Source organism: Miniopterus schreibersii (assembly GCF_964146895.1).
Source record: "Miniopterus schreibersii genome assembly, chromosome: 10".
Lineage (NCBI taxonomy): Eukaryota > Metazoa > Chordata > Mammalia > Chiroptera > Miniopteridae > Miniopterus > Miniopterus schreibersii.
In genome coordinates this window covers 54,750,362-54,769,720 of record NC_138110.1, presented here as the reverse complement: position 1 = coordinate 54,769,720, position 19,359 = coordinate 54,750,362, and the positions used below count along the sequence as shown (strand labels likewise).

The following is a 19,359-nucleotide window of genomic DNA, read 5'->3' as shown; positions in this document are numbered from 1 at the left end:
AGTCAAGGCCAGAGGCAGGGAGCGCTGTCAGGAGGCTGCTGCCCAGCCCTGGCGGGAGTGAATGAAGGCCCAGGTTAAGGTTCTGCTGGATGAGCTGAAGTAGGGGAAGAAAAACAGCTGCAGGAATACTTGCAGTTTTTCATTCCATCCTTTGACTGAGGCAAGGGGTCAACTCTATGGCATGGTTTATGCTCCAGCCCCTGTAAACCAGGCTAGACTTCCCCTCCTCTCTTCTGCTTCTCTCCCTCTCCTACAAGTTTCTTTCCAGAGTGGCCCCTTGATGAACGATGTGCATCCGATCCTTGTCTCAGGCTCTGCTTTGAGGGAGCCCTAAGACCACATCGATGTACCTGTGGTCCCCCTTCCAGTGGGGATGCCGCAGGGAGCAAACGTATGTCCAGCGCTCAGCTGTGCACACAGGACCAGCACTGCAAGGGCCAGCTCTGGTCCTCACGAGGACTTTCAAATCCTGACGGCAAGGCTCTCAAAGCACTGAAGTCCCCAGTGTTTCGGCATTCCCCGGCCTGTGGCCACAGGGTCCATTAATTCTGATGCTTTTAGAAAGTGGCAACTGTGATGGAGTGGAAGTGACAACGAGCTTCGAGTTAGGGGCTCACGTGTGAATCTTGGTCCAGCTACGTTGCGACTGGGCAACTTTGGACGACTGACTTAAACACTCTGTGCCTAATTTTTGGGGTCTATAAAAATGGAAGTAATAACTGTACCTACCTTAAGGGGTTGTTAAATGGGTTAGGGGAAGATTAAATGAGTTAATTTATACAAAGCAGTTAGGAAAGTGCCTGGTTTAGTAAGTGCTCAATAAATGTTAGCTATCATTACAATGCAATAGTAATGACTAATAACAGTGGCTCTATAATAATTACATTATAAATAGGAATACTAATTTACAATCTCATTCTTGCTCTCAAGTGCCTGCCACCCTGGCCTCCTTTCAGTGCCCAGAGCAGCGTTTCTCAGTCCTGACACTGTTGGCAATTTGGTCTGGACAGTTCTTTGCTGTAGGGACTGTGCTGTCCTGTGAATTATAGGATGTTCATCAGCATCTCTGGCCTCCGCCCACTAGATGCCAGTAACTCCCCTCCTTCCTCTGTTTTGACAACTAAAAATTGCCAAAGGTCCCCTGAGGGACAAAAATCACCCTGAGTTGAGAACCACAGGCCTAGAACGCATTGAAATTTCCTCCCCCTCATTAGTTGCCTAATGCTGCCTCTTCCAGGCAGCCCTCTCCGACTACCTCATCCTCTTGTCTGCACTCATGGCCTATTTCTTTCATGGCTTGTATCACCACATGTCATTATTACATTTATTTGTCTTTTGGATTCTGCCCATCCCTCTCAATGGAGTTGGGAGCCTTTGGAGCAGGAGCCACATCTAACTTGATTGGTGATATGTCCCTGTGGCCAAGCACAGGATAGTGCAGAGTGGACCCCACTCACTGTGTGTCCTGAATGAACAATCCAGCCAGCTCGCCTAGTGGACAGACTGCCCACAGCCACAGGGATGCTTACCTTCTGGACTGTGAAGGTGCGTATGACGTATTCTGCCAGGGGCTCTGTTTCAATCAGGGTGACTTTAATGTCTCCGTAGACCTCTGTGTCATCTGGCCAGTATCTCACACACTTCACCTGCGAGGAAGGACAGAGATGAGACGTGTGAGCAGGTGGCTGAGTGTGAGCAGCCGCCTCATCTGGCTTTCCCGTTCAAATAAACCCAAGGGCAACTTTGGTGGCATTTCAGTCCAAGGGATTCTCAGCCGGCCAGGGATTGGCAACGTGCATGGGGCCAACCTCACCCCCAGAGGAACTGGAGCCATTAGGAATAACGGTAGTACCTTCTCTTGCAGAGCTCCTGATAATTTCCAAGTCCATTACCAAATAGATCTAGGCGAGCTAGGCGGGTGGTGGTATCCCCATATCACGGATGAAAATACTACTCAAGTTCGGAGGTTTTGGTGGCTTGGCCAAGGTCATGTGGCCAGTTTTCTACCTTTGGCTGAGTGGTATATCAGGCTAGGGCCGCTGATATCAGCAGAGCAGAGATGAGAATAAAAGGTGGGAAACAGCGAGGAGGTGAAAGCAGAAGTGGTCGGGAGGGACGTTAATATTAAGAGCTGGCAGTCAGGGGCTGCAAGGAGAAGGCTCGCAGTGGGGGGAGGATGGTAGGTGCTGGGCTCAGGGGGAAGACGGTGCCACTGCTCTCGGACGCTACGAACAAGCCATTCCCACACTTGACTCTGTGTCACACTCCGCAGGAGGAAAAAGAGATCATGGTTTCCCCTTAAAAGAACAAAAGCATTACCATTCCGGGGGACGCCGCACGGCCTAGAGTGGCATTTCCCACAGTGTGTTCCGCTGGGTGCTAATAGGTGTTAGGTAAAAAACAAGAAAACAAAAAACAAACAAAAAAGGTTTTGTGGTCAAATGAGTTTGGGAAATGCTGGATTAAACAAAGTTAAACAGGCTGTTTTGCTACAGGACTACTCAGCTGGTTTAATATGCTATTGCTAATGTTTTCTTTTCTTCCTCTCTCTGATTTTTTGTTTTTTGACTCTCCAAAAGGGGGCAAAGAGTACACAGCATTTCCCAAACGTATTTAACCATGGAACCCTCTTCTCACTAAGCATCCTGCAGACTAGCATCCCATGGAACCCACTTAGGGAAACGCTGGTAGAGCGCAGCAGGCTTTGGAGGCAAATGGATGCATTGCATGATTCTAACACTCAGTAGCTGTGCAGCTTCCAGAAACTGCTGAGACCTCTCTGAGCCTCAGCTTCTATTAATGATGACAGCTATACTTATTGAGTGCTTACTATGTCTAGCCCTATGTTTTCTATAAATACTTTACATGTGGTATTTTAATTACTTATCACTATAACCATATAGATATTATTATTTTCTCCATTTTTACAAATGAGGAATTGGAAGCACAGGGAGGCTAAGAAAATTGCCCAAGGTCAACAGTCAGGATGGGATGGAGCCAGGATGCAAAGCCAGGGCATCTGAATAATTACCAGGAACACTGTCTAGTATAATTGTGAGATGAAATGAAGTTAACACATGATAGGCTCTGGCACAGTGCTTGGCTCCTAGAAGGAGTTCCATTAAGAGACTGCTCTCCTGTCCCCTTCCCAAATGCAAATTAGATTCATGATCTACCCATCCAGGGATATGTTATAGAACATGTGGGATATGTTATAGAACAGGTTGGAATTTGCCTCAGGAATCTTAAACCCCAGGATGGCTTTTGTCCACTGTAGCCACAGCCTGGGCCTCAGGCTCTGGGGAGCAGTCCTGGGTAGGGGCACCATGAGCACTAGAATGAGAGACAAGAGTTGAAGATCTTGCCCGGGTTCTGGCTGGGTGACTTCAGGGTAGTGACTCCACCCCTTTGGGTCTCTTTCCTCATCTGTAAAACTGGGGAATGGACAAGAGTGGGCTCAAGGATCAAGTCTCCCCTGGCTCTGAATTCCTATTAGGACATGAGATGTCCACTGCCCTTTACTGGATTATGACTCACAGCGAGGTCTCCCTTCCCCATGATCTCAGAAGCCAGGACTTTATTCTGATGACTTATCTTGTTCTTGCCCAAATGAAAACTTACCTGCCCACTCTTTAGTCAGTCCATAAGCAGAGAGGCCCTCTTAATTCTAGTGTGTGCACACTGCCTGTGAACCCAGCAGCCCACCCACCCGCATGCCACTGTTTACCAAGTAGGCAACAGCAAGCTGGGCACAGTCCCGTTTCTAAGCCCTAGGAGTAGCTGAGGACCACACAGGGGAGAGTTGAGAGAGAGCAGAGGGGGAGACCAAGGCCTGAACCCTGAAGAAGGTGGAGACTCAGAGTCAGGGAACAAAGGGTCGGATGCTGCTGGGAGGTTGAGTACAATGAGAAGAGAGAAGTGGCTGCTGGATCTGTCCACATGAAGGATGCTGGTGATGAGAGCAGCGCTGTGGGTGGGATGGAGGGAGGAGCGAGGCTGGAGTGGGCAGAAGAGAACCGAGTGCAGAAACAGAGCCTGCCTGACAGTCCTGAAAGTCTGGCACAAAGGCAGGGACAAGAGAATCCCCTGTTCACCTGTTTTATAGCTTTAAGGGGGAAAGTACTCAGAAGGGTTGCATGCAAACATCTAGTGATCAGAAAGAGAATTATTTTTCAAGTGAGGGGGGACGTGAGGAAGTTCTTGAGCAGGATCTGTGATTCAAGCCACTGGTATTGCCTTCGAAAGGGCAAGAGTCACTTCCTCCATCGTATTAGGCTGAGCCAAAGAATCAGCTGATATTCTACCATCTGGGGTCAACAAAAACAACTATTTTTATGTTTCAACCTGGTAGTAGAGGGGAGCAATGAGATGGTTGTAGACACAAGTAGATACAAGCTTTGAGGGGTGAAGATGAGAGAGTTCACATTTGATGCCTTAAATTTCCTCTAACTATATGAGATGATGTCATCCACGGAGAGTGAGGGTGGAGAAAGGAATGAGGGGCGTCTGGAGGGAAAGGAGTCTTCAAGTGTGGGACAGAAGTGAGGATTTCTCCCTTGGAGGTGGCTGTGAGGGTGAGATGCGGAACAGGAGGCACTGGGCACACTGCAGGCGCAGAGACATGCTCAGCTGTGCAACGCCAGCATCCTCTATCCAGGTAACCACAGGAGGGGCTTACCCTGCCCACTTCCACGAGGTTCGTGACCATGACGATGCTGGCTGAGTTCTCCTGCCAGATCATTCTCCAAAAGTCCTTTACGGTCTCCTGCATCGGACCTGCCAACAGAGAAGGGGACAACAGGATCAAAGACCGCAAGTATCAGGAAGCAGCCAGGAGGCCGTCCCTTCTGGCTGCCCAGCCCAGGTTCCACATGGGTGAGTGACAGTGAGACCACGGGGGTCTCACTGAGATACCCAGGTAGCTGAGACGGGTCTGAGGAGTGCGAGGTCAGAGCAGGGATAAGAAAATCCACATTCCAAACAGGCAAGGTCCGAGGCTTCCCCCCCCCCCCCCCCCCCCCCCGCCCATCCTGCTGCTCAGACCCTTCCCACCAGCCCTTTTCCCCTGACCCATCACCTTATCTGGACTATATTACAGGGTTAATAATATAGCTTAGGGGAGTTTCCATAAAAATTGGGCTCTGGAACCTCAATGAGACAGGAAGGAAATTGGGGTAGAGAGGGCAGGGGTCATGGAGAGCTACCTGGAGCCAGACGCTGGGAGCGCAAAGAAAAGGTGCCTGATTCTGAGCACTCGTGTGGAGCTCAGACAGAACGGGAAAAAGTAGACAAGACATGGGAGATAGGATCTGAGAATCCAAAGCCATTTCCTTGGAAAATCTTCCTTCAACATCCTGGGCCATCATTATTTTTAAAATTACAAGAGTGATATGTGTATTTGATATAAAAATTTGAATGCCGTTGTTCTATATATACACACACATATATAAATGTATGTGTATGTATGTATACATCTGCATTTACTGTAATAAGCATCATATCTATTATACGGATTTTCCCAAGCCCTTAAAAGTCTTACCAAGCATACTTTTCATACATGCATAATTTTCCATAAGAGGGAAATATCACAAGTTAACCAATCTACCAATTGTTGGGCACTTAAGATTTTTCACTTTTTTTCCTATTCTTGATAATACTGGTTAGAGTATCTTTATATATGTCATTGTCCATAGATGTAATCATCCACAGGACTTCCCCCCAGAAAGGTCTGAGAAATACGATCATTTGTCAGCCTTCTGATCACATCCTGCCAAGTTGCTCTCTAGGGCAGCTGGCTGCTTCCCTCTTCGGGGCTCACACCCACCGAGGAGACAAGGCGCCATCCGGTCCACTTCTGAATGCTCGGCATCAGGGGCACCGCCCTAGGCTGACACTTTTGGCCTGTCCTGCCTGACCATTTCCTGGTGGCACCTCCTTCCCTTCTAGCTCAGGCCCTTCCCACTGGAGCTGAACTTGTCACCTCCTTCTTTCCCAAACAAACAAACGAACCATCTCAAGACCTCTGGAGGCTCTCCAGTACAACCCCTATGCGACCCCTTTGCTGGCAGAAGCTCATTTCTCTCCTCCAGTGAAGGGCGAGGGCCCCTTAGAGAGAAAGAAGGGCACTTACCTTGAGTTGCAATGTAGTGCCTCGGTCGATGGTAACCCTGGATAACAGAGAAAAGCACAGTGAAGGGCCTCCCGTTCAATCTTGCAAACAGCATAATATCAATCATCATCCTTTCTAAGGCATGGGACTAGCATTGGCCATCTCCCAGAGAAGTGGTAAAGATTAAATAAGATAATGTGTACAAAGTGCTCAGCAAATCATTAAATGTTAGCTATCACTATATTACTACAGCTGGGAGGTGCCCATGCAGGCTCGCCTCGGAGCCAGTGGACGAGCGAAATTGGGTGGGCATCACTTATGCCCATGCACCCAGAAAGAGGTAGAAAAGAAATTTTCAGGGTTCTGTGGGACATCAATCACCATGAAGTTTTTTCTGAGCCATGATTATATGCAGAGCATTGCATGAGGCCCTGTAGGGCACCTAAGAAAAAAATTGCATTCTGGGCTCCTTGCATTAGTGACAATTAGACAAAGAACACTGGGACTGAAGCTGCACTGCCTGTCTGCGCGACACGGCTGGGCTTGGAAGTGAAGCCCCGTTCATTGGGGAAGACCCCTGTTGGTGTGCCCTAGAGACCGATAAAGCCACTTTCTGATTCCGAGACCCCCTGTATGTTACAGTGTTCCAATAGGCCCTGCTGGCTCTGGTGCGGGGTGACTCTGGCACCCCATAATCCTAATAGCTGGGGAGGAGGTGGAAGATGACTTTCTCTTTTGCCTGGACGTGGCATATGTGGAGGATTCCCTTTCTTGTTACAGAGAGGAAGTGTATCTATCATATTGGGTAAAAGTTCAAGTTTTGGAGACAGATCTGTGTTTAGTACATAGCACTGAACGTAATTAGCGTTTATTGAATGAATAAATGAGTTAGTGTATGAATAAATTTAAGAAAATACAGATGCCAATTATGGAGTGTGTTGGTGGAGAGGTTGTTGACAGTTCTGAAATCCACTTTCCCTCGTGGTCAACCATCTCAGGAGAAAATAAGTCCTATAGTTTGATGAATACCTATTTCTGTCTTAAGTTTTGGTGATCAGTCCTTCTGTCCTGCTGAGGTGGATGAGCTGCCTCAAGACCCCCTTCTTCAGGACTGAGCCAGACTTGCCATCTGCATGGTTTATGGTGTGGTGTCTTTGAGTTCTGGATCTGCTTTCTGATTCAAAGACTAGTTCCTGAGTCCTCTGCATTTCTCTACCTGTCTTCTACTTGCTCCACAAGTATTTACTTAGTATGTTCTAATTACTGGTAGTGCTTGGGTTGCCTGTCAGTATCAAACCAACATTATGACCAGAACTGTTGGACTAACCACTAGAAATCAACAGTCCCATCTAAAGTCTTTGCTTGAGTGGGTCTATCTTCTTAGTGAGGTTGTCAGCTTCTTGAGGACAAACACTGACTCTTAAGTTACAAAAATTTTTCCCATAGAGCCTAGTACAGTGTGAAACTCAGAGCAATGCCCAATATGGGGCCTCCCTGCTCCTGAGTGGTCCTGCAGGGCTTTGTATATGCCCAGTTAACACACCTCCAACATGTATTGCGTTATGCTTTTTGTGCTTTTCTCCCTTTGGGCCATGGGACAGGCCCAGAGCCAGGTGCAGCTTTCAGCAAAGACTGGTTGGTGGGATACTGGCATGAATATATCTCTGAGGTGAGGCTGGGTCTCTCCCTAATGCACTGGGCAGAAAAAGACCCTTTGGAGGAAACTGACTTGGAAGATTCCAATGTGCTTGAAAGTCAATGGGATAAAATTCTGAGCAAGAAATTCACCTTTCAATTGTGGGGTTAGGCGATTTGGGTTCACTAGTTTGTTCATTCATTTGTTTTCTCAGTTATTCAATATTCAAGCAGCAGGTATTAATTGAGCACCTACTACTATGGACAAGGCACTGGAAATATAAAAGTGAACCAGATGGATGTGGGGTTTGCTTCTGAGCTTTTGGAATCAACAAACTGGGGTAGGGAAAGGTGTGGGGCTTTGTGGTGCTCCCCTGGGGAGCTGACTCAGCCAAGGACGCAGAGAAGTGTTCCCTGAGGTAGAGGCTGTTGAATTGGCCTCGTAAGCTGAGCTTGGGCATCTTGGCATTGCTGCTGTTCCCATTATCTCTTCAGCAATTTTCTCAGGTTTCCTGCTGCTCTCCCTGGGGCTCAGTGGCTGTCTTGCTTTTCTTCAGACACAATAGTTTCTATCTAGAGGCCTAAGCAGTGGCCATTCCCTGTGCCTGCTATGTCTGTCCCCAAACAACTGAGCAGCTTGCTCTCTCCCTTCATCCAGACTGTCAGTCACCTCCCCAGAGAATCCTTCCCTGCCCATCCTGTCAGGCTCTTTCTGCTTTCACTGGTTTCCTGTTTTCCAGAGCACTTACCACCAAATGGCATAATGTTTTGTGTTTATTTACATGCTTATTGCCTGTTTCCCGGTGGAATGAGAGCTCCAATGGGCAGGGCTGTGTCCGGCCTGCTCACAGCTGTGCCCAGCCCAGAGAAGTCTCCTGGGCAGCAGCCTTGACAAATGCACAGCAGATGCCTGCTGTGTGCCTGTCCCCATGCTGCGTCTAAGCAAAGAGACCCTGTCTGGCCTCCAAGAACCCATGCAGTCCCCAGAGAGGAAACATTCTAACCATGAGCGAGACTCCAGCAGTTTTGATAAAAGGAAATGAACTGCTCAACTGCAGCTCCTCGGGGGACTTGCTGAGAGTTGGTACAGAAGAGTTCCTAACCTTAAAGGAACTTGGGGTTCATTTAAGTCCCACCTATAAAGCACTCAGACCGACTGCAGCCAGCCCTGGGCCAGCCTGCATCTGTTGTGAGCAATGGGAAAGAGGTTCGCATCCCAACGCATTAAACTCGCTCTGCACTCATGCATCTGTTACTTACTGGGACCCACATACGATGTTTATTTCCAGACTGGTAATTTAGAACAGATTCAAGTGCCCAATACGTTCTCAGGCGCACAAACAACCCCGCCAGAGGGATGGCTCAGACGGTAGCAGAGCCATGGCCTCTGGAGGCACAGAAAGGGCCGGCCCCATTCAACTCATTGTCCAAATGGAGTCATTCTAATGGACTGTCAGGGTCCAATTGTGGATAAACGATTCTAGCGTGGCCAGTGAGCTCTTTGGAGAGCTGGGAGGATTAGGTTGGTGTGGAGGCCAGGACCGAGGGGTGAAGATTAGACAGCTGTCTAGAGTATTGACTTGCCAGGTGCACCCAGAGAAGCCCCAGGTTTTTTAACTTTGCTGGCTTATACAGTAGGCTTACAATTACTGGGATTCTCCCGCCCTCTGGCATGTGTTGGTAACACTGGGCTGGGAGGCGCCTGTGCTTGGTGTCTTCTCTGTCCCCCATTGCCCCTCTCTTCCCTTGTATGCTCTGCTCGGCGCCGCGGGAGGCTGACCTGTATCCGCACCATCGCTTCCATGCCTTCCCGTCTGAGCTGGGTTGGGTCAGTGGGGAGCAGATGAGGAGCTCAGAGGCATGGGGAGCTTGGGCGGGTGTTGTTTCAGTGCTCTCCTATCTGGTCACCACGGGGTGGCCTGGACCATGAAATGTGGCCGCTGCTAGCAGGGGGCTCTCTCCTCACAGCTGCTCTCTCCCTCTCTAGGCCCAGAGCTCTCTGCTGTTGCTAGTCCTGGGGACACTGTACCCCACCCTGCTAGTTCCCCTCAGTCCTGTTCCACCCTTATTAACCTCTCCTGGGTTAATCCCTCTGAGTGAGCCTCTGTTTCTCGATGGGACCCAGACAGATAGACAACTTACATCAGTTATCACGTTCTTGTGGGGTGGCAATATTATCCCATATTACAGATATCAGAATAAGTAAATAACTTACACAAGAGCGTAAGGGTAGTAAACAGAACTGCCCAGGTTCAACAGGCCCTACAATGACTGAATTCATGACTTTGGGCTTGTGAGCCCTTGGCTTTAACCACAGGGACCCAGCACCGAACCCAGTATCATGTGTTAAGACAGCATCCAGCAGAGGCTGTCTGGCCAGCCTGTAAAATCTGCTTGTTACAGAGCGAGGGAGAAGGCTGTGGTGTGTCCTAGGTGGGCAGAGAACTGGATTCTAGCTGTGTGACCTTTAGCAAGGCAAACCTTAACTCCTGGCTGTTAAATAGGTGGTGTTATTAGCATTATTAGTTATTAGCTATTAGTGTTATTAGCATTGATGCGGCAGAGATTCACTTGCATTTACAGAAATTTCATTTGTTGCCTATAAAACACCAAAGCATGCAGTCAGATACTCACTCAACTTTGGATTGTTTATCTAGAAAAGTGAATTTTGCTAGAGGTTACCACTCAGATGACAAATGCCAGGTATTGCAACTCAGGCCAAGAGACCCCACATGGGCCGTGGCCCTCAAGGCTACCACATTCACTCAAACTGCAGAGGTCAAGGGGAAATGGAAGGAACTGACTCAGTCTAGTTCAGCACATGCAGGAGGGGCAGTAGGAAGAACCCTGAACTGGGAGTCATTCGGGTCAGGTTCCTTGCCTGGTCCTGCCGCTGACCAGCTGCATTGCCTTAGACAAGCTTTGCAATCTTGGCTTTTCTATCTGGAAAATGGGGGTGACTGCCTACCTTAGAGGGCTATTGAGAGGTCTTGATAAACTGACTCATTTAAAACCACCCATCATATGAGGACTCAAGAATGACTCATTTAGCACCATTGGCTCTTGTTATTGCTTTACTGTTATTATTAAACCTGTAGGGCATGGTGGGGAAGGCACCCCTGACTCAGACTCCTGCTCCCTCCTCCCTCAAGTCCTAGCACTGTGATCCTGGATAAGTTACATGACCTGGAAAGCGTCAGTTTACTCACCTGGAAATTACTTTGTGAGGTTGTGGTACTAGTTAAGGTAATGCTGATGTACAAGAGGTGATGAATAATTCTTAGGTTGCTGTCAACTTTTCTTTCCTAGCTGACTTTTACTCGCTAAGGCAGCACTGTGCCACCTCCTCCAGGAAGGCCTCCCCACTGACCACCCCACCTCCACCTCGAGGCTCTGATTTTCCTTTATGCCTCTACAGGCTGGGCTCTGTAAGGCTTTTTTTCCTAATCTGACTCCCTCATCAGGCTTGAGTCCCTTTTAAGGTCTGTATTTCCAGTACACTGCAGGATCTGCTCAGTGTCTGTGAAAGGAATACTAATGCACAGACACACACACACTCACACATCACAAACACAGATACACACATAGGCACAGACACACACAGATACACATATACACACATACATATACATACACACTCACACATTCATATACACACACACACTCATTCACATATACAATCACACACAGACACACACACGGACACATCCACACTCACACAACACACGTACACTCATACACACAGACACAGACACACAGCACGGGGAAGCACAAGGAACAGGTCTAAGGGCAAACAGGCAAATGACCAGCACAGGCTCATGTTTGCTGAACTGACAAATCCTCCGGTTCAGCCCAGATGATGGGAAATTCCAGAGCATGCCACTGCGTTTTATAGCTGATCTATGAAGCACATGGGAGTTTGAGGAACCAAGGTGGGTCTCTGAGCCATTCGTCAAGGCCCTGGGTCTCTGAGCCATTCGTCAAGGACCTCCCCGCTGAGGTCCTGAGAAGCCTGGCTTGAATCAGTCCCCCTGAGATGTCCACCTGGCCCCGAGGCCGTGCTCCCCCTCTGCAAAGTTTCCCACTCCCATGGGTGCCTGTCTTGACCCCTCTTGTATTTAGTCCCTTCCTCAATAGTGTCTGGAATACAGAAGTGCCCCCTTTCCTAACTCGGTGTCCTAATCCCAGACTCTCCTCCCTCTGATCTCTCTCACCCCTGGAAATAGATCAGTCAGCCCGAAGCTCAGCTCTGAACTGGTCACCACCTTGTTCAAACCTCTCCATAGCTTTCTCTTGTCCACAGGATCAAGTCCTACTTCTTAAGTTTGATCACAAGGCACCAATGATCTAGCTCCAAACTTACCTTCCACTATTCCCATCACGCAGTCTCTGCTCCCCTCACACTGAGCTGGGGCCTGTCTTTGCTCCCAGCTGCTACATCTCGACTATACCGTCCTCTCCAACCAGAGGCCCATCTTCCCTCTCTTTGGTTTTCAAGTCTACCTGTGCTTGAAGCTTTGGTTCACGTCACATTTTGCATTCCTGATGGAAGAAGCAATTTCCGCACCATCTTTGAACCGCTATAGCATTTTATCTGAACTTATGTCTCTTAACCACTTTCTAGTTTGTTCTGGAATTACTGATGGGCACAGCTTATCTTCCTGCTAAGGTTTTAGAGGGTAGGACTATGGCATTTTAAGCTTTATGGTTCTTGTAGCCTCCAGCACACAGTAGGCACTTTAAAATTCTTCTTGTCTAAATGGCTGTACCTTCAAATGAATGAATGAATGGGTAGACAGACACATATACAGATGAATCAGCAGGGGAACAGAGCTGGCAGTTGTTCTGGGGCCCTACAGAGCAGGCCACTCCAGCCTGCCTGAGTACTGTCATTCAAGCAGGGCCGACTGAGTCATTATAGGCAGCTTTAGATGGATCATTAACTTGGGTGATGCTAATTACACAAATCAGGGGAGCCATGGACATGTTCTGGGAAGGCCACCTTCTGTGGGAGAGTCAGGGGACAGCCACAGATTTTGAGGCTACTGTAGTCAACCCCAGCCCCTGGCTGCCCAGCCCCATGAAGACACTCACATCAATGTAGTTGGCGTTGATGTAGTCGGAGTGCGGGTCTCCATCCAGCACCAGCAGCCTTACTCGGGAGTGGTCGTCTACGGGGGGGGGGGGGGGGAGGGAAAGAGAGAGAGAGAGAGAACAAAGGGATGGGTGATAAGACACAGTCTGGTGAGGAGCCAGCCCTGCCCTCCGTTAGAGCCACATTTATTAATTACTGCACATTTAGCATCATGTGACTTTTGCACAAACCCCCTCACTGAACTCTCCAGCACTGCCCTCAGTTATTGTCCCCATTTACAGATAAGGAAGCTGAGGCCCGGGGAGATTACTATGCCTTAAACAGGACCTGTATTTTCTCTTTTCCTCACCTGCCCTCCTGATTCTGGCTTTGGCATTACCTACCTGCGTGAGTCTTCATGATTTTGTCATTAAAATGGGGATGGAATCAGGACAATTTGAGAGAGACAACATGAAAACTCCCGGGAAGCGAGACTTTGGATCGGGATTAATATGCTTCATTTTCATGCTTGCTTAAAAGCAGCAAATCTACCTATTTTCCACATGGGCACAAATTGCTTTTCTTTTGCCTCTTGGAGGTTTGCAAATAGATTGTCGGCCACATATTGCTATCAATACTATCATTCATGCGGAGCCGACTAAATCATTATAAAAGAGGTCATCAATAACTGAAAACCGTGTTACAGAGAACACCATTCCTAACACAATCTAGGCATAAACAAGATTTGCAGGCTTTGGTCGATGGCACGCTGACTTCAAATAACACCAAATAAAAACCATTAAAAAAAACAAGTACCGCAGAAGAATCAGGCAAATCTTTTACAATTAACTAAAGTGAGCTCTGATACATAAAAAGACACAGGCAATCGGAAGGCCCTGGTTGGGTCTGGTTGGGAGGAGGGGCTCAGCTTGCTGCCCAGGTCACTGTGCACACGCCACTGCATGGCTCTGGACAGTCCACCTTACTCTAGGACAGGGCTGGGGCTCCAAGCAAGTGGGCTGCAGAGCTTTGAGCATCCTCAAGGGTCCATAGGGGCCAAGGTCAGGTCAGCGAATTCTGTTAGACTTACACAGTACTTTGCAGTTTATAAGCAGTTACTATTACTAACGAACCCCCTGAGGACAGGGACACTGACTGCTTTGTTTCCTGTTCTGTCCTCTGCACCTCCGCATGTGGCAGGTACTCACAGGTGAATGTATGAATGGATGACCACATGGGACTCACAGGGATGCTGGGAGAGAAGCAGGATGCCGTTAGCCCTTGTCATAAATGAGGAAACAGGCTCACAAGGACTGGCTGGCCATCAGCAGCGGATGGGGCAACTTGGAAGAGCAGGGTCCAGACATTCAAGCTTCCAAAGGGGGGTCTAAGTGGATACTAGAAATCACTTCAAGTGTCCACAGCGCAAGGAATTAATGACAGAGAAGTGGTTACCTTGGTGATGGACGAGTTGAGAAACCAAACAGAGAATGAATTGAGAAAGAGAAGCACTGTGTCTCCTTAGACACGGCCTCCCAAGGGACGGTGGGACAGAGGGAGGAGCCGGAGGTACCAGGGCTCAGGGCTGGGGCCACCTGTGGGAACTGGAGCTGCAGTGGGCTTCTTTGGTGAAAGCTGGAGAAAAGGAGGAGCCTGAGATTGGGACAGAGGGGGGAGAAATACCCCTGCCTCTCCCCTTCTCCCACCTTCCAATCTCCCACCGGTGCATGTCTTTGGCCAAAGCCAGACCGAAGCCAGCTGATGAGAGACTGAGAAATGCAACCTGCAGGGATCGGTTCCCCATGAGCAAAAGGTGAGCAGGGGAAGGCAAGGAATAGGCCCCAGGATGAACAAACAGGTCCAGGACTGGACAGCATACCACCCCGTATCCATTAATTCACCAACTAATTAATTCAAGAATTATTCATTCAGCATCTGCCATGTGCCAGGCAGAGTGCTAGACACTGAGATGCGCTGGATGCCTAGCTCATCACGGGGAAGAGTTCCAGGGGAAGGCACTGAGGGAGTAGGTGGGAAGTCTGAGCCATCCCTTTGGGTGGGTGGGGGAGTGGGGTGTGAAGGAATCGGAAGCTAACCTTTATGGAGTTCAGGATAGGTACCAGAGACTTTACACACATGATCTTACCTCGTTATTTATTCCCCCAAATAACTTGATAGATTATTATAATAATACCAAAATGATAGAGTGTTATGATTCTCCCCATTTCACAGATGAAGAAACTGGGGCTCAGAGATGTTAAGCAGGTTTCCCTTGTTATACAGCCTGTAAGTAGCAGGGCTGAGACTCTCTCAGGTCTGTCTGACTCTGGACCCTGGTTCTGTCCACGATGTGCTGGACTTCTCTCATCTCACAGGTCTCACTCCTGGAGTCCATGCAAATGGTTGGTCCCAACCCAGAGAGTGGAACCCCTGGGGGACCTCCCACCCAGCAGGGGTTGGATAGGGCCCCGCATCTTATTCTGAGCGCCGGCTGTTAAGCTTTGTTACCAGAGGTTACAAAAACTGTAAGCCTTAAAAAAGTGAAAATGCATATTGTGTTTTCACTCATTGGTCTCACTAATGACTTATCGATTCAAAAATCTCCTTTATTTATCGAGTTATGCTCCAGGGGTCCATTGCACTGAGAACAGAGATTCTGGTGTAAAATGTTGAAAGGTAATTTTCTTTAATATACGATGGAACTTAAAATCTGAAAGCCAAAATTATTAAAAAGAAAACAAAAGGAAACAAACTTATTTCGTTCGATACTCTTTTTTGTTGTTGTTGTTAATCTTCACAGAGGATATTTTTACATTGCTTTTCAGAGAGAATGGAAGGGGGGGAAGAGAGAGGGGAAGAGAGAGGGAAAGAGAGAGAAAGAGAGAAAGATCGATGTGAGAGAGACACATCAACTGGTTGCCTCCTGCATGCACCCTGACCAGGGTCTGGGAGCGAACTGCAACCCAAGTGCGTGCCCTTGACCGGGAAATCCAACCTGTGACACTTCAGCCTTCAGGCTGACACTCTAACCACTGAGCCACACCAGCTAGGGCCCATTCAAGATCCTTAAAGATGAAAGGGGCCTCTAACCACCAGCTGATGGTGTTTGCCAGCATCCCATCTCCATTCATTTATTAAGAACACATTTACTGAGCACCTACTATGTGCAGGCTTGCCGAAGGGACTAAGAAAGTGTATGAAAGTGATACTCAAGCTTAAGGAGTTTGCCAATGTTGTGGGGGAGACAGACTGAGCTTTGAAGTGAAACTTCAAGGTCTAAAAGTAGAGAATATAGGGCTTTGTGGAGTGATATAGGAATGAGGAATTAAAAATGAATTAAGTTTGACCTGTGGACAATGAGGAATGTCTTTCCATCAGAGGGAACCACAAGAGTGAAGGCAGAGATCCTGAAAAAGCACACACATTGGGAGCTGAAGAGTTTCCTGTCTTGTAAAGGTAGAGGGTGAGGGGATTAGCGATGGGAGAGGAGACAGAGGTGGCCGGGGCTAGATTACAGAGGGCTCTCCAGGCCATATTAAGGCACTTTGATGCAGGTAACCATCCCCCGGGGTCTGGGGTCTGCAGGGCATCCAATTCAGACTCTACATTCTGAGGCTGTGAAAGGTTATTTTAGGGATTCAGTCTTACATGATCTAACTTGTGGCAAGTAAGATACACTGAGGATGTGACGTATGAAGATGAGGGTTGGATCTGGGTTCAAATCTTAGCTCCATCATTTAGTACGTCAATTGATCTCCCTTAGCCTTGGGTTCCTTAGCAAAATGGGGCCAATACTATATAGTTCACAGAATGTTGGGAGGGTTATATGAGGAAAGTCAGGCATGAAAAGTGAAAGGACGTTAAGAGAATGAAAAGACGAGCCACCCACAGACTGAGAGAAAATATTTGTAAAAGACGTATCTGATCAAAGACTTGTAGCCACAACATATAAAAATACTCTTAAAACTCACAATAAGAAAACAACTCAATTGAAAATGAGCAAAATCTCTGAACAGATACCTCACCAAAAAAGATATCCAGGTGGCAAATATTCAAATGAAAGGATGTTCAACATCATGTTTTATCAGGGAACTGCAAATTAAACAGTGAGACACCTCTACACACCTACTAGAATGGCCAAAATCCAGGACACTGACAACACCAAATGCTGGCGAGGAGGGGGAGCAACAGGAACTGTCATTCATTGCTGGTGGGAATGCAAAATGGTACAGCCACTTTGGAAGACAGTTTCCTCTCAAACTAAACATACTCTTACACGATCCAGCAATTGCTATCTCTGATATTTACCCAAGGGAGTTAAAAACTTATGTCCACACAAAACCCCACACATGGATGTTTATAGCAGCTTTACTCACAACTGCCAAAACCAAGATATCCTTCAACGGGTGAATGGATAAACAAATTGTGGTATGTCCATACAATGGAATATTATTCAGTGGTATAAAGAAATGAGGCATCAAGCCATGAAAAGACATGGAGGAAACTTAAATGCATACTGCTAAGTGAAAAATGCCACCCTGAAAAGGCTTCACGGTATGTAATTCTAACTCCCTGGCATTCTGAAAAGGCAATTAAAAGATCAGCGGTTGCCAGGGACTTGGAGGGAGGGAGGAACAGATGGAGCACAGGGAGATTTTAGGGCAGTGAAACTATTCTGTATGATACTGTCCTGGTGGATACATGTCACCAAACATCCGTAAATAACAAAGAACTGTATAAAACAAAGAGTGAACTCTACAAACTATGAACTTTAGTTAGTAATAATGGATCAATATTGGTTCATCAATTGTAACAAATGTATCACATCAGGTGTTCATAACAGGGAAACTGGATATGGGAGAGGGTCGGGGGTGTATGGGGACTCTGCATTCTGCTCAGATTTTCTGTAAATCTAAAACTGCCCTAAAAAGTGTTAGGACAGTGCTGGGTACACAGCAGGTGCTTAATAAGTGGTGGTGGTTGTTGGCTGGATGTGAGGCAGGTTGTGCACTGATGGCAGAGACTTAGCGACGTGGCGGTCCCCATTTGCCCTTCATCCCACATGTAAATGCCCCTTGTGCAGAGGCAGGGAGCTGTGTGTGCACTCACTAAAGGGCAGAACTCAGCCGCAGGTCCGAGGAAAGGCATTGCGAGGAGCAGCGGTGTCCTCATGGTTTATTTATTCCTTCTGGGAGATGCTAATATTATTCTGTGTCCCCTTCCTCGCCTAACTTTATATAATTACAAGGATAAAAAATTGTGTTTATCCACACACGCAGGGAGAGAGATGGGGCAGCGGGCGGTGTGAAGGAGTTTACACAAGGTAATTTACAAGCCGCCCAGCACATTCATTATGCTCCATCTACATTTTGCAAGCCTGAGAAACAGCTAAATTGGCACTCCTTGTTTGATAGTCAAGACAAGAAGAACTGAGAAGAGTCATACAGAGGAGAAGCAAACTCCTCGATGGCGAGGGGCAGCCGCAGGGGCCTGGCTCCGCCTGGCTCTCAGTTGAGGAGGGAAATGGGCAAGAGCTGGCTCGTGGGGAGGAGACGGCAGCTGGCAGCTGATAGAGGCGAGACATAACTGCAAGGACTGGGGGATCCAAAGGGCCGCACCCCAAACACAAACCCAGGGGAACAGAAACAAACCCAGGGGAATAGATCCCTCTGGAATCTATTCCTTGTAGTTTCAGGACAAAGGCCGGTGGTATGTCGGCAAATGTTTCACAAACAGCTCTCTGGAGAACAAAAGGCCCTGACTGGCACCGTCTGCTGATTTCTGTGACACCCTCTCACGGCGGCTGACCTCAGGCTACCAACACGGCATCCACTAGCTCACAAAATTCCTGGAAATTTAACAGTCCGTTCTTGCAAGCTGGCATGAACCAGCTCCAGGATGCCAGGGACAGAGAAGAAAGCCCTACCACACCCTGATGGTGTGGGATCTGCTTCCCAGTGCAGCCTCGTGCCCTGCTTCCCACACACTACCTGGTAACTGTAGCCTTTCAGATGCTCAAACGCATGTCTGCTCTGACCGCAGGGCCTTTGCACATGTACAGGAACACCCCAACCCCATAAGGCTGGCAACATCTCACTCTTCAGTTCTCATCTCAATATTCCTTCCTCCGGGAGTCTTCTGTCATCTCTCCTCCCCAGACTCTGATAGCTTCCTGTACTTTCCTTCCCAGCTCTTAGAGCAGCTGTATTTTTGTGACTGTCGGATTAACCTGTGGCTCTCCTCCACACCCTATTTAAGGAAGGGCATCCTATTTACTGAACTCTACAGTGTGGGGTGCATAGCAGATGCTCAATAATTATCTGTTTAATAAATGAGTTCATATTTGTGTCTGAAAGGCTGAGAAGGAGAGAGGGGCAGGCCCCTGGCTCACAGCCATACTGTTCATTTTAACCTGGGCCCCAGGCTCCTTCTCGTACACAAGGCTGGCTGAACCTGCCTGGATCCTGGGTTCAAATTCTTCCTCTCTCCACAGCAGACTCCTTAACCCACCTGCAGACCCAGCCTGTTCTGTCCCAAAATT

General features: G+C 48.1%; 1 protein-coding gene across 7 annotated transcripts in view; it reads right to left on the bottom strand.

The window, feature by feature from the left end:
- PTPRT (protein tyrosine phosphatase receptor type T) overlaps positions 1-19,359 on the bottom strand; it is a gene marked incomplete at its 5' end in the record, with an annotated part of 804,541 nt that overhangs the window by 26,336 nt on the left and 758,846 nt on the right. For 4 of the 7 annotated variants that reach the window (XM_081150334.1, XM_081150335.1, XM_081150336.1 and 1 more), the window contains 5 exons: positions 1,530-1,646; positions 2,320-2,379; positions 4,679-4,776; positions 6,131-6,167; positions 12,839-12,915. In XM_081150334.1, the coding sequence (XP_081006460.1) occupies positions 1,530-1,646; positions 2,320-2,379; positions 4,679-4,776; positions 6,131-6,167; positions 12,839-12,915 (389 nt within the window). The remainder of the gene's footprint in view (positions 1-1,529; positions 1,647-2,319; positions 2,380-4,678; positions 4,777-6,130; positions 6,168-12,838; positions 12,916-19,359) is intronic. The other 3 variants (XM_081150338.1, XM_081150339.1, XM_081150340.1) reach the window with 1 other exon arrangement.